This window comes from Lasiosphaeria miniovina, assembly GCF_030549165.1.
Source record: "Lasiosphaeria miniovina strain SMH2392-1A chromosome Unknown B0T26scaffold_5, whole genome shotgun sequence".
Classification (NCBI taxonomy): domain Eukaryota; kingdom Fungi; phylum Ascomycota; class Sordariomycetes; order Sordariales; family Lasiosphaeriaceae; genus Lasiosphaeria; species Lasiosphaeria miniovina.
The window spans coordinates 5,724,264-5,737,147 of record NW_026848224.1 but is presented as its reverse complement, the minus strand read 5'-3'; the positions used below and the strand labels follow the sequence as shown (position 1 = coordinate 5,737,147).

At 57.1% G+C, this 12,884-nt stretch overlaps 4 protein-coding genes across 4 annotated transcripts; 2 read left to right on the top strand and 2 right to left on the bottom strand.

Moving 5' to 3' along the window:
- Positions 1-11: 11 nt before the first annotated feature.
- Positions 12-1,904, bottom strand: B0T26DRAFT_784142 (uncharacterized protein; the record flags this gene model as incomplete). Its single annotated transcript, XM_060446756.1, has 4 exons — positions 12-840; positions 899-1,376; positions 1,443-1,489; positions 1,543-1,904. The coding sequence occupies 4 exons, from the start codon at positions 1,902-1,904 to the stop codon at positions 12-14; spliced, it is 1,716 nt and encodes a 571-aa protein (XP_060295461.1).
- A 1,971-nt stretch (positions 1,905-3,875) lies between these two features.
- B0T26DRAFT_874084 (uncharacterized protein) lies at positions 3,876-5,012 on the bottom strand (the record flags this gene model as incomplete). Its single annotated transcript, XM_060448027.1, has 6 exons — positions 4,787-5,012; positions 4,608-4,725; positions 4,384-4,538; positions 4,264-4,314; positions 4,068-4,207; positions 3,876-3,998 (listed from the first exon to the last, which is right to left on the bottom strand). Exons 1-6 carry the CDS (start codon positions 4,899-4,901, stop codon positions 3,876-3,878), a joined length of 702 nt encoding a protein of 233 aa, XP_060295460.1. The 5' UTR covers positions 4,902-5,012.
- Positions 5,013-6,948: 1,936 nt separating this feature from the next.
- Positions 6,949-8,649, top strand: B0T26DRAFT_650723 (uncharacterized protein; the record flags this gene model as incomplete). The annotated part of the gene is made up of 2 exons (XM_060438208.1): positions 6,949-7,529; positions 8,286-8,649. The coding sequence occupies 2 exons, from the start codon at positions 6,949-6,951 to the stop codon at positions 8,647-8,649; spliced, it is 945 nt and encodes a 314-aa protein (XP_060295459.1).
- A 1,297-nt stretch (positions 8,650-9,946) lies between these two features.
- Positions 9,947-11,779, top strand: B0T26DRAFT_678379 (uncharacterized protein; the record flags this gene model as incomplete). Its single annotated transcript, XM_060440224.1, has 4 exons — positions 9,947-10,319; positions 10,638-10,802; positions 10,868-10,957; positions 11,388-11,779. 4 exons carry the CDS (start codon positions 9,947-9,949, stop codon positions 11,777-11,779), a joined length of 1,020 nt encoding a protein of 339 aa, XP_060295458.1.
- Between the last annotated feature and the right edge of the window lie 1,105 nt (positions 11,780-12,884).

The following is a 12,884-nucleotide window of genomic DNA, read 5'->3' as shown; positions in this document are numbered from 1 at the left end:
TCCTCGGTTGCTCAGCTCTTGCGACGCTGCACCCGGCGATCCCGCAGCGACTTGGCCAGGCTTCGCGAGGAAGCAGTGCCGAGCCCCCTTGTGAACTCGAGCAGGCTCATGTCCTCGCGGGGGCTGTCGCCGTCCTCCGCCCCCGCTCGCAGGGTGCGCACGGTGGTGTCGTCGGCCGAGTTCATGATATCGATGTCGCCAATTCCCGACGTGGCGGGCAGCGGCTCGCGCAGGCGCAGGATGCGGACGATGCCGACGTGCACCAACACCAGCAGGGCGGCGGTGGCGGCGATGAAGACGCAGCCGGTCCACGTCTCGATGACGAGGCGCTGGCCCGACGCGCCGCCCTTGGCGCGCGTGACCATCTCGGCCGGCAGCGCGAACGTGGCGTTCATGTCGGGCGGCAGCTGCAGCCCCTTCTCGGTGATGGAATAGTTGCTCCACTGCACGGCCGTGACGGTGAACTGCAGCGGGACCGACAGGAAGTTGTGCAGCAGACTGGCGAGCGTGCTGTTGTCGTTGGGGAACACCTCGCCGTAGTTGCGGTGCGACCACGTCAGCGCAAACGCCAGCGCGTTGATGTTGTAGACGGCCTCGGCGCTGGCGTTGGGGCTCGGGACCAAGATCTTGCTAAAGATCTTCATGTATTCCACGGCGCTGATGAAGACGGGCTTCGGGTCGCCGATGGCCTTGACGTCGATGATGGAGAAGTTCTGCCGGCTGTATGCCGTCGTCGTGTGCTGCCGGTACACGGTCAGGTTTGTGCTGAACTTGAGCGGTCTGTGGATCCAGGAACGGTCGTCGTTGCAGCCCTGGACGTCCAAGAGCTTTTGCGGGCAGCTAGCTTATCTTATCTGGGGCGTTAGTGGTGCAATCAACGTCGGCTCGGGTCTATGACTTACCAGCCGCGAGTGAGTTCCCCATCTGGCGTGCGCACAGCTGGAGCGAATCGTTGATAAGCCCAGCGCCGTACACACACTCTCCTACTGGGTCAAAAGTCATGCTCTCCCCAAGACTCCGGAACTCGGCGACAAAGCCCGGGGCATTCTCAATGAGGATGGTCTGGGCATTGTCGAAAGTGCCATCGTGGAAGATGGAGTAGTTCAGGAACGGCTCCAACGGGCGATGTTGCCGGGACATCTCCAAGCCGCCTGGGAGCACCAGGGCCTGGCAGAGGCTGTTGCCGCAGTCGGGAAGGGCGAAGCCGACGGCGAACTTGGACGTGCTGAGCAGACTCGACACCCACATGGAGAAGTAGACGAGTACTTCTGCTGTGGACGCGACTTCCAGGACGCGATTGTCCAGGGTGGTGAGCCCAGCGTACACGTCAAGGCCTACGCCATCCGAAACGAAATAGTACTCGAATGCGGTGTTGACTGGGCACATTTGCGTGTCAGCCTTGGTATCGTGGTCAGGATCTGCATTCAGAGATGGTGACCTACTTTTGAGGATCGAGCCGAGAGCAAGACTCAGGATAGGCAGAGCGAGTCTGTCACACCACGATTAGCATCGCTCCTTTGGTCTGGAGTTCACTCAACGTACCTGACAAGCAGCCAAAAGTTGGGCGGCTGCGTGGCCCAGGCAATCTTTGCAGCCGACAGCCAGTCGGTCGAGGGGCCGAGGGCGAGAAACGTCGTCACAGGTGCCCCGCCCGGTCGTGCCAGGAAGGCCATCCGCATGTAGCTGAGCAGGTTGCGGAGGGTTATGTCCATCAGGAAGCCCGAGATGAGTGAGAAGATGGTGACGAGGTAGTTGGCCCTGGACGCGTCAAACAGGGCAGGGCCAACTTGGATGTGTCCCTTGATGAGGACGTGGTAGACAAAGAGACAGTAAAGCAGGTCGAAAACCACGCTGCCCATGAACCAGAGGAGCAGAGGTCGGATGCTCAGCAGCTGTGTCCTCATGTCTTGGAGGGGACGAATTGCCGGGGGCAGCACTTTGGTTGCTGGTGCATCGACAGGCTTGTCTTTGCTTTCGAATGTGGTAGAGGGCGCAGGTAGCCTAGAGTCCAGTTTAGAGTCAATGCTAGAGGACTCATCCAGGCCTCTGACGTGCTCCGCGCAGGCCTCTGGCGTGCTCCGGGTCGTTGCCTCCATGTTTGCTGCTTTCGTAGGCGGGTGAAGAGATATTGGACTGCAACGAGGGCTCTGGATTTGCCCCCAATACACAAACAATGCACGCATTGCATCCGGTATTTATGAGAAACCTCACACGCAGCTCATCGGCCCACCCTTAGAGGTGCAATTTCTATGCCTGTCGATCGTGTTGTTCGCGACCTAGAAACTGCTGAAGGTGGCTCACGATGCCGACTCTATCCCCGATCGTCATCGAGACATCGATATGCCAAAAAGAGAGTTAAAGTGCTGTTTCACCTAAAATAGACTGAACAGGAAGTTGTTTGGCCGGCACCAAAAAGAAACGCCGACGGCCAATGGCCTTTGCAAAACCTCGCCGTCGTGCAGTGTACATGCCAAGAAACAGCTGTCAGCCACTCCGGTTCCGAGCTCTCCCTCCCACACAGCAAAAAAGGCACAGTGCCACCTGGCAGGAACAATCGCGCAAGAGACCCCGCAGTCGAATTCAGTTATTTGTGGCCAATGACACGTTGTCGAACAAAAGGCGGGGTCGCACAAAAAAGGCACTGTCATCATGTCTCTGGGCGGCGCCTGCCTCTGGGCGGCGCCTGCCTCTCGGTGTCATCGCCGGTCCCGGTTTAGGAAATGAGGGGCACATGCGAATCTAAAGCAGCGACACATGGCTTGTCGACCATCAAACGCCACAGAATGACTTGCTGGTTTTACTTGGGCCTCACTCAGCGCTCCCAACTCGATGATATTATTCGAGACTTTGATTCGGGGCTGAGGAAGAGGGTGTGGGGGGGTGTGGGGGGGCAGAAAGCAGTGCATCGGAGGCCATCTTGTCACATACAAGACTGCATCAATTAAGGGGAAAAGAGTGCTTTTTTTTCCAGAAGGAAAGAGAGAGGGGCATAGCCTACTATGGTAGATACCCACTTTGTATGCATCCTTCGCTTCGGTGATCTATGCCACATGTGGCTTATTGAGTACGCCACGTATGCAGACCCTCGGCTTCTTCCGACACATCTGATTGAGCTTGATTACAAGCCGTGCATAATTACAAGCCGTGCATAATTACCTTGGTTGTGTTTATAGGGAGACTGGCACGGAAAGGGTTTCCTAGCTCTCCTGTCGCCTAGATTTGAGCCACTCTGAGCCACATTTCAAGCCACAGTCGGCGAGCTCCGAATGCCCTGTACGGCTGAACGGTGTTTTTCTTCATCCTTTTCTTGAAGTATAAGAAGGCCTTCATTTATGTATCCCTAGACCGGATCTAGGCAGACAATTCAATGCGCTGTGAACTTCGTACAAGGGCAACATCTCCCTTTTATGCCCGCTGGACAACAATGGCAGAAAAAATGTTCTGGGTCAATTCATCCCCATAAATAGCGAAAACACGACCATCAAAGGCTAGTTTAGTTGTAAGTGCGGGAAAACATGAAAAAACACAACAATCATGACGTAATTTCTTCTCTCTTTGTCCCCTTTGTCCTCCTTCCACGGGTTTGGGCATGATATTCCCAAACCCATCTCCCCCTCTCCCTCCCCACAGACGAGAACCTTGATAGATTGACCAAGCTCCCAGGCATCCCACAACGTATTACCAAGCCATTCTAGCAACCAGTAGCATCTGAACCTGACCCCCCCTGCTCAAACCCGAGATCGAACGTAGCGTAGCGCAGCTTGCCTGCCCCCAAGCCAGCCAACGAGCATCGACAACGTGAACCCCGCCTCTCGGTGTTGGACCCCGGCAACAATTATATGGACGAAAGGAGATAAATCGCAAGGTGCAATTCCTTAGGGCTCCCATCCCTGCCGCGTGTACATGATAAGTGCCACTGGGACAATGGCGTCGTCTCGGTACACGACAGTCTCTGGGTAATCGACGCTCCCGCCATCGACCAGCCTGACGGCCTCGACCTAATAGCGCACAGTAGGCCTCAGTCAGCTATATCCCGACAGCCCGACATTTGGGGGGTCTCAACATACACAGTCGTAGCCAGCGTCCGGACAAATCCTCGAATGGTCTGCCACCGACACAAGCTGGGGCCGGTTGTAGGCAACGCGGCAGAGCAGCATAGCGTGCATGTTCGAGCGGACGTGGTGGTTTCTCACGTAGATATCCGCCTCTGGGACTTCGTTAGAAAGGTGCAAACACAGAGAGTCGGTGGCGAGGACTGCCTACTCGAGGAAACCTCGGTCGTGTATATTCCGGGACCAAACATGCTCCCGGGTCCTGTTCACAGTGACACGGCGATTAGAGCGGCTACCAGAGGAGCGATACCTAGTGAAGCGCGGCACTTACTCGCTCCGGTGATCGTGAAAGACTTCCGCAAGATGCCACACAGGCTGCAGCTCTCGCGGTGGCACGGCGTCAACAATCCGGTGCCTGGGTCGCCAATCCGACATGCCCGCCGCGTCCCGTGGAACAGGTGCCGGTACACACCACCGTTCATACTGCTGCAGCGGCGTCAGAAAAGCAAAAAAAGTGCAGAAGGGACTTTAGGGAGGGCGCAGCCGTACACGAACCGGGCGAACCGCTTCCCGCGATAGGACCTGGCCAAGTCGCCCTCGGTGATGCCATATATCGCATGGATCTGCGCGTATTTGCTCGTATGTAACCACTTCTTCTTGAACCCCTTTTCGACTGCCGAGTCTGTTAGCCAGCGCAATTTTTGGTCCGCGGTGCAAGATCTTGATCTACTTACCGATCTGAAATGCATGTTCGTCTCTGGATAATGGTGTCAGGGGCTGTGAGAACGTGAGAATGGTGTCCGAAGGTAGAAAGGACATTGAGGAGAACGACATTGAGTAGAACGACATTGAGGAGAACTTACTGGTGACATGTCTTTTTGGCTTTTGCTAGGGCTGTCTAGAACAAGCAGAACACGATGGCTCCGCTTCTTGCTGTTAACACCCATCCCTGTGATAAGCTGTAGCCTGTGATGTGGCCTGCGAGTATGAACGTGGTGTTGACGGGTCGAGGATGTGAGATGTGACAAACTCGAAGCAGATGTGGAATAGATGAGAAGGAAACACATCTCAAGGGTCCAGCGATAGGTACAGCTGTTTAAGTGCTGTGGTCCGATCCGCCGGATTGGATGATGTGGGACTTCCAGAACAACGATGCGAGCGTCCAGCACAGCCAGCAGCCTTTCCGCCCTGAAATCTCCAAAGACAAGGAACGCGACCACCTATCAGCAAGGAAACCCACAGATGCAGGCGCCGCACTGGCATGGGCTATTGAATTCAATAGCATCGTTTAGCACGCAGCCGACACTCTGGTATAGTTGTACCGGACAGAAGGGGTGCGATCGGACGTTCTAGCAAGACCTCGAAACAGCGATTCGCTGTCTTCGGGCGCTCTCGCTGTCTTTGACACCAACCATTGTAAGCCCGGAGCTGCTCCTTCACCTCATCATCCCACCTGACCCTCGGCTCCATCGCCGTGCATTCTGCACGCATTCTGCACGCCTGGAGCAACAGCCGGCGTGTCGCTGAACTAAACCTGGCTGGGATACCAATTAATTATCCATTGCCCACCACGGTAGCGCCAGACTTTGGGGCAAAACAGCCGCGCAGCAGACAAGGTTTATCTTGAGATTTGACCGTCTTTAAATAACTCTGCGCCGCAGCTTCTGGGAAATACTCGCAGGTAACCAGATTGTCGGTATCTGGGAACACATTAGTGATTCCGACTTTCCTAAATGAGTCACAACATGTATAGAGATGAAGCAAGCCCTGTTTTTGTTCTTTCCTGTAGAATCTGCCTTGCTGTCAACCCCCCTTGAAGGGTTCTCGCAAATGCGGCCCGTCCCTCGGCCAATGGCAGCGGCGGTAAAACGTCAATATGCAGTCAGGGGTGTGAATAAAGGGGCGCGGGAGAGGGGCGACAAAGCGATGCTAGGCGGTCGGCAGGCGGCACGCGTAGCCACTCACGTATCCCTGAGCTTACCGACACGGTGGTTCGACTACTGGCTGCGAATCAAGTGAATGCGGTTGGCGCGAGCGATACGCAGACTGCGGCCCAGGGGTTGCCAAAGTAGGGCACTGGTCCGTCCAGACGCCCCCGCTCGCGCTCCCAGTGTGTTCGTTGGCTCGGCTTTGTGACACTGTTGCGAGGTGCGTCTGGTACTCATAATGTGCAGCTGATTCTGCAATCACGCGTCGGGGGGCATGGCATGGTGTGCCCGAGGACAGAGACGACATCCCAGCAGGACCGGTTACCTTCCCGCTCCCAATCCGACACGTCATTGGCCATCAGTTGTGATAAGGGGCCAAGTCGGCTGCCTTTCCTGGGACGTCGGCCGAGAATGTGATCCCACTTGACCGGTCCCACGCATGAAGCGTTCTGCAGCAACCTGCAGGAGATACGTTCTCGAACAGATTGGCAGATAAGCGCAGCTCTGGGGTTCAGCACTGGAATAATCAGTAGTCGAGCTGCGGGCCGGGGGCAGGCAGCTCACCCATACTACAGATATGGCTCGCTGGAAATAGACGCTGGCAGCCACGGGCGGTCGCCGAGACAAAGAGACACAACACAAGTCATCTCCGGACCCCTCAGCAGGCGCCCATCCAGATCCAGGGGGGCTTTAGGCGCTTTCCTCCCACTCACTATCCCACCTCCTTCTCCCTCTCCACTATCACATACCCCAGAGGACTCACAAGACGAGTTATTGACGCAGGCAGAACATCCACATCCAAACACAGCGACATGATGGTGAGCTCGTACTGCGTGTCAAATAGCACCTCGACAAGCCTGTACTCGTCATCAACGGCCACAACCCTGCACGACGACTCGGACTGCGATTGCGACTCCGGCTCCGGCTCCGACTGCGACTACGACTGCGACTGCGTCTACGACTCAGCAATGGTTCGCGCCACGGACCAAAAGGCCGCGCTGCGGGCTACCGCCCAGGAGACGCTCGACGTCCTGCCAGGTCTCCTGAGCAAGCTCGGGCGGGCCAACGACGCGCGGCGGTCGGGAAAGTTCACGCTCAGCAGACTGCCGCGGCTGGGGCCGAGCTACTGCCCGCGCTTCCGCTCGCCGGCCACCGTCAAAGTGGTCAACGACGACACGCTCAACGCGGCGCTGTGGCAGTGGCGGCAGCAGCAGCGGTACGGGCGCGGCGGCAACGCCAGCGACGGGCGCGGCAACCCGCGGCCGGCCGTAGTCAACTTCGGAGACCAGCACTCGCCAGGCGGCGGGTGGCTCAACGGGGCGCTGGCGCAGGAGGAGGCGCTGTGCTACCGCAGCTCGCTGGCCCTCAGCCTGCACCGCCGCGACTACCCGCTGCGTCCCACCGAGGCCGTCTACAGCCCCTACGTGCTCGTGGTCCGCGATTCCCTCGCCGACGGTGCCCGTTTGTTTTATCCCCAGAACCGCGCCGCCGATCTCCCCGATGTCGCCGCCATCACCGTGTCGGCCGTCCGCAGGCCCAAGGTCTTCTCGTACCCTAGAGACCTGGCCCGCCGCGATGGAGGGGTGATCCACCGGGACGGCGCCCCCGGCCGCAGCAACATCGACAACTACGACGGCATCCGGGCCCGCGGCGCAATCGACGAACTTAGGCCTGACGACGAGCTCGAGGAGATCCGCATCCGGGACGGCAACATCGACCATCTGCGGATCCGCGATGGCGTAATTGACGAGCTGCACATCCGCGAAGACGGCGGCGGGTTCCGGAGCCGCCGCAGCAGCTTCGACGATCTCGACATTGGCTTCGGCGGGATGTGCGTCTGCAACGGCGACGACGGGTTCTGCGTGCGCGATGGTTTCAATGGCCGCGATGGGCTTCGCCGCCGTGACGGCCGCCGCGACAGCCTCGACTCGTTGCGGATCCGCGACGGCGATGATGGACGACGGTATGGCGATGACGGTCTCGGCAGGTTGCAGAGACTGCAGAATCTTCCGGGCGGTTTCGACGGCAGGAATCGACTCGCGCGCCTTCAGAGCCTGCCAAGTGGGTTCGACGGCGGGAACCGGCTGGTGCGGCTTCAGAGTTTGCGTGGCAGGTTTGATGGAGGTAACCGCGACATGTTTGATGGAGGTAACCGCGGCAGGTTTGATGGAGGTAACCGCGGCAGGTTTGATGGAGATAACCGCGGCAGGTTTGATGGAGGTAACCGCGGCAGGTTCGATGGAGGTAACCGCGGCAGGTTCGATGGAGGTAACCGCGGCAGGTTCGATGGAGATAACCGCGGCAGGTTCGATGGAGGTAACCGCGGCAGGTTTGATCGAGGTAACCGCGACGGGGCTGACGGGGCTGGGCTGCCGTACGTCAAGACAGTATTTGCAAACAACCGTGACCGCAACCACACCAAAGACAAAATGCGGTTGGTGCTGCGCATCGCGGCCATGAACGGCCACCGCAACCTCGTGCTCGGCGCCCTGGGCTGCGGCGTCTTCCAGAACCCGCCCGAGGACGTTGCCCACTGCTGGCTCGAGGTGCTGCGCGAGCACGAGTTCAAGGGCAACTGGTGGCGCAACGTGTGCTTTGCCGTCTTTGACCCGAGGAACGACGGCAATTTTGACATTTTCAAGCGTGTGCTGCACGGCAAGCAAGTCTAATCACGCATGATTTGTTTCTATTTTAATTTAGCTCGGGGCTTGTTAATCACCCTCGACAACGGATAGCCTTGGCTCTTGACAACAACGCTCCTACGAACAAATAGCACGAGGGCCTTTTGTGTGGTGGCCGTTGACTACGCGCCCGTGACTGGCCGCCTGCGCCTTGCCGTCTTTTTTGTGGCGCCGACCCTGCTCCTCGCCCTCCTTCAGGCGCCGGCCATGGCCGCCGCCCTCTTTCTCACGAATTCTTGCCAGTGGCAATTAGAAGATCGTCTACTTAAAGCAGTGCTCGTCGCTATTTCGGACTTTCGGACTGACAACAACTTCCCACCCCATCAAACCCATAAGAACACAAAGTCGCCGTGCCACATCTCACATTTCTCCAAACGCATTTCCTGCCCAGAAAGCACAGCACCACGTATTTCCTGCCTAGAAAGCACAGCACCAATCTTGACGGCCCCAAACAACCCAACTTTTGAGTCTTTATTGCCGTCTACCTCCCCAAGCAGATACAGCTGATCGCCACCGGTTAGTCCATCACCGCCAAGATGGTTCGGTTCAATACAATGATAGAACAGGATATGTTTGGCGACGCTTACGAGCAAAAAAAGAGAGAGGTCCAGGCCTACAACCAAAGACTAAGGCAGGAGGAGAAGGAAGCCAAAGCCCAGGTGAAATGGGCGAAGGAGCAGAAGAAGGCCGAGGAGAAGAAGGAAAAGCAGGAGAGGAAGGAAAGGGAGAAGAGGGAGAAGGAGGAAAGAGGGGAGAGGGGCTTTGTAGGAAAGTTGGCGGATATTTTCGTGCCAAATAGAGGGCAAGAGTAACTTGATCCAGTCTAGCCAGGTTGTCAATCGGAGACCTCTCGATCTCTCGTGCCCAAGTCGGCGCATTCCGGCGGGGACATGACTTCTGAGGGTTATGACTACCTGGAATGGCTTCCTCAGCGTTGTTTGCCTGCGTTGTTTCTCTCTTCGGGCGTTCAATCCACATTGATGTCTTCGTTCCGATACAGGTCCCCGGGAAAGTCTCATTCATTTTGACTCCATGTATTTGCAAAGTCATTGCCCTGACTGGTCTGTGCTCACGCCGAAGCTTTCTAGTAACGCCAATTAAAGTACAAAAGCAATGCTATTCTCCTGTCTCGGCTGCTAACTGTATCTCATGAGCCCACCACACCGTAGAAGCGCGCCGAATACCCCACTCACATATTCCTCTACGATCCGTTTCAACCTTCTCCCCACACCAAGCCCCAGTAAAACACGCGATCCCTTCCACTATCTCGATCCGAGTGTTCAAAATGGGCCAGATACTGAGCCTGCTAGCCTGCGGAGGACACGACAAGCACTACGGCGGGACCCGCGGAGACAGAACACAACGCCGGATAAGCCGCATAAACACGGACAGACAAGAACAGCGGGCGCTGAGGCGGCAGGGCCGCGAGGCCGGAGAAGAGCTGCCCGAGGCTCGGCGGACTCGAAAGCGGCAGGAGCGCGCCGACGAGAAAAAAGCTCGGCAGAGCGCCGCGGCAGCCGAGGGCCACAGCCCGAAACGCTCTGGCGAGCACCGTTCCCGTCGGCATTCGCGCCATGTGTCGTGGCACCCCGGCGGCCAGACAGGCGAGCAGTCCTCTAGGAGCCGCAGGCGGTCTGGGCATCACGGGCAATCTTGGAGTCATAGACTGAGGCATCCGGTGGGTCAAGTTTATCGAATTAACATCGACCAAGGTCATGCAAGCCCCCAGCATCGACATTCGGGGGTTTGAGCACTGCGGATGTATCGATTTGTCTGACCGCTCGATTCCCAGCTTCATTTTTCCTATGGTCTTGAATAACCTCGCTTTTGGCGTTTGGTTTCTGGATTTGTTTTGTACTTACATGCTTACTTCTCTGTCTTGGAGACAAGGTAGCTTTGTCGTCGTCCATACTTCTTAGCGCTCTACTTGCTTGCTTGCTTGCTAGTCATTTATTAGACTTCAATTTCTCGACCAGTCTGTCTGTTGGCACCTCGGCCCCATCCTGCACGCGATGTTATTACATCTGAGGCCGCGCTTGAGCGCTTTCCGACAGGCCTGTCAGCTCTTGGCCGGGTCCCGCACCTGTCAATGGTTCAGCCTGCGAAAGGCACTCACTGGCTGATAACTACCGTAGGATTAAGTAAGTTCTCGTCCAAACTACAACAAAAACATCTCGTTCACAGGTTTGGATTCGATTCTCACCAGCCTCACCCGAAAATGGCCGACTCAACTTTGGAATCCGGGATGGCGAGTTTACCGGCGGAGCTACTGGAATGCATCCTGGATGTAGCCACGGTACGTCTGGCAGTCTCGTACGGGGCTTTGGTGGACATCGTCAAGGTGACACGCCGACCCGAACTCGGTTACACGTGGGCGACCACGGCCGGGCGCATCTCGACACTCTCCGTTGCGGCAAAGCACTGACAGTCAGCCCTCTTCAGGGTACTTGTCGAGCTCGGCGCGCGGCTCGCAGTCCGGAAATGTATCCGCGGGAGCATAACCAGCAGCTCAAGCACCTGGTCCGGCGCCTCTGCTGGCCTGCGAATGCCGACGCACTCCGCGTCTCTTTTGAGTTTGGATTGGATAAGCGCATTGGGAGCGCTGGCAGGGGCCCAGATTTCTTAGATCCGCTACTCACCTAAACCGCGGGGAGGCGACACATCTCCTAGTGCACGCCTCACTGCCCCTCCCCGTCTCACAGCTAGCAGTCCCTGCCCCCCAACAGACAACCTAGACGACACAACCGATACCGCCAGTCCCACGCTGTTCGCCTGGCAGCAAGTCTTTGCCGAGCTAGTCGTCCCGGCGGTGCCCACGGACGAAGCGTCGTCGACCCTATCGCAATATCCAGTTCGCCTAGGCAAGCACTCGGCCGTGGACCTCGGCAACCCCGACATCCACGCAGTTTGTGTCACCGACGGGCTACTGAAAGACCGGGGCGCGGATCCGGACATTGTGGTCAAAGGCAAGAGGGCCGTTGACGTTCTGCTAGGGGGGGCTAAAAGATATAGCCAGGGGGCCCAAGAGCGGCTAGCTAAGTATTCTGCGCTCCTGAGAGCTTCAGGGAGCGGCGGAGAGACGAAGACGCTGGTCGTTTGCCAGAGTCGGCGAGACTGAGGGGGGTTTGGGCGATGTGTGAATATATAGGTGTATACATAGCTGGGCTTGTATGTAGGGACTTGTTAAGAAATCTCCTGCATCAATTTCGACAGAATTTCAAGAATTAGGCTCAGAAACTCCTACCGCTTTGTCCTGTTGATCCTGAGATCTCCGTTGTGAAAAGATGAAACGCAGCAGCTGCACAGGGTCACGTGACACTCGACGTTGACACTTCCCCGAACATGCCTGCCAGCCAACCCCGGCTACATCCAAGTAAATAAGAGCGGGAAAACCGGCTAGTACGATGATCCAGAGCATTTGGTATACAATCCTCCCTAAGTTTAGACACGAAGCCTGGTCTGGAGTTGCGGGGGTGACAATCTCGTTGGGAAAAGCTTCCCCTTTGCAAGGCCCACAACGGTTGAAGACGGGACAAGGGTCAGAATATGAGGTCGGTATGTATTTGGAGCCTGCATTGCATGGTGGAACCCGTTAGTGAGCCATAAGTATTGTTTAGAAACGTATGATTGCCCAATATATGGCTCCTTGTTCGGTAATCATGTCCTACAGACCAACCTGGCGATGCACCCCAACACGCTTGCCGGAAAGCCTCGGAAACTGCCCTGTTTCTGTGTCGGAGAGAGGGCAAGACGACGGCTCTAGTTTTGAGTACAGCGATTGTGGAACGCGGTGTATAACAGGGGCGTGGAATCTGAGTCTCTTGGGGATATATCGAGCCCACCCTCCGCGGACGCCCAAAGGTTGCACGGGGCTCGTTACACCCCAAGCCCGTGAGCTGAACGTCACAGCAAACCTCTCCAGGTCACGGGCAAACGCCCCGGGGTTTTTGAGGCTGCTTGCTGCTCTGACTTGACTGCATGGCCGAGCTGGTATGGTGCAGAAACGAGAGGGTGCAGCCCTGGGAGGGAGGTGCATGGAGGTCGGGGGTGGGCAAGGAGTGAGCCCGCGGTGCAACCTGATTGGCCGCCTCCACCACACGTCCTCCCCCCAAGGCCTGCCATATAAAATCCCCCCCCAGGTATATCTTGCTCCCTCCCCTTCTCCCTCTTTCATCTATCAAATTTTCCATTCCATCAAGCGACTCAACCAGCCCATCTGCAAA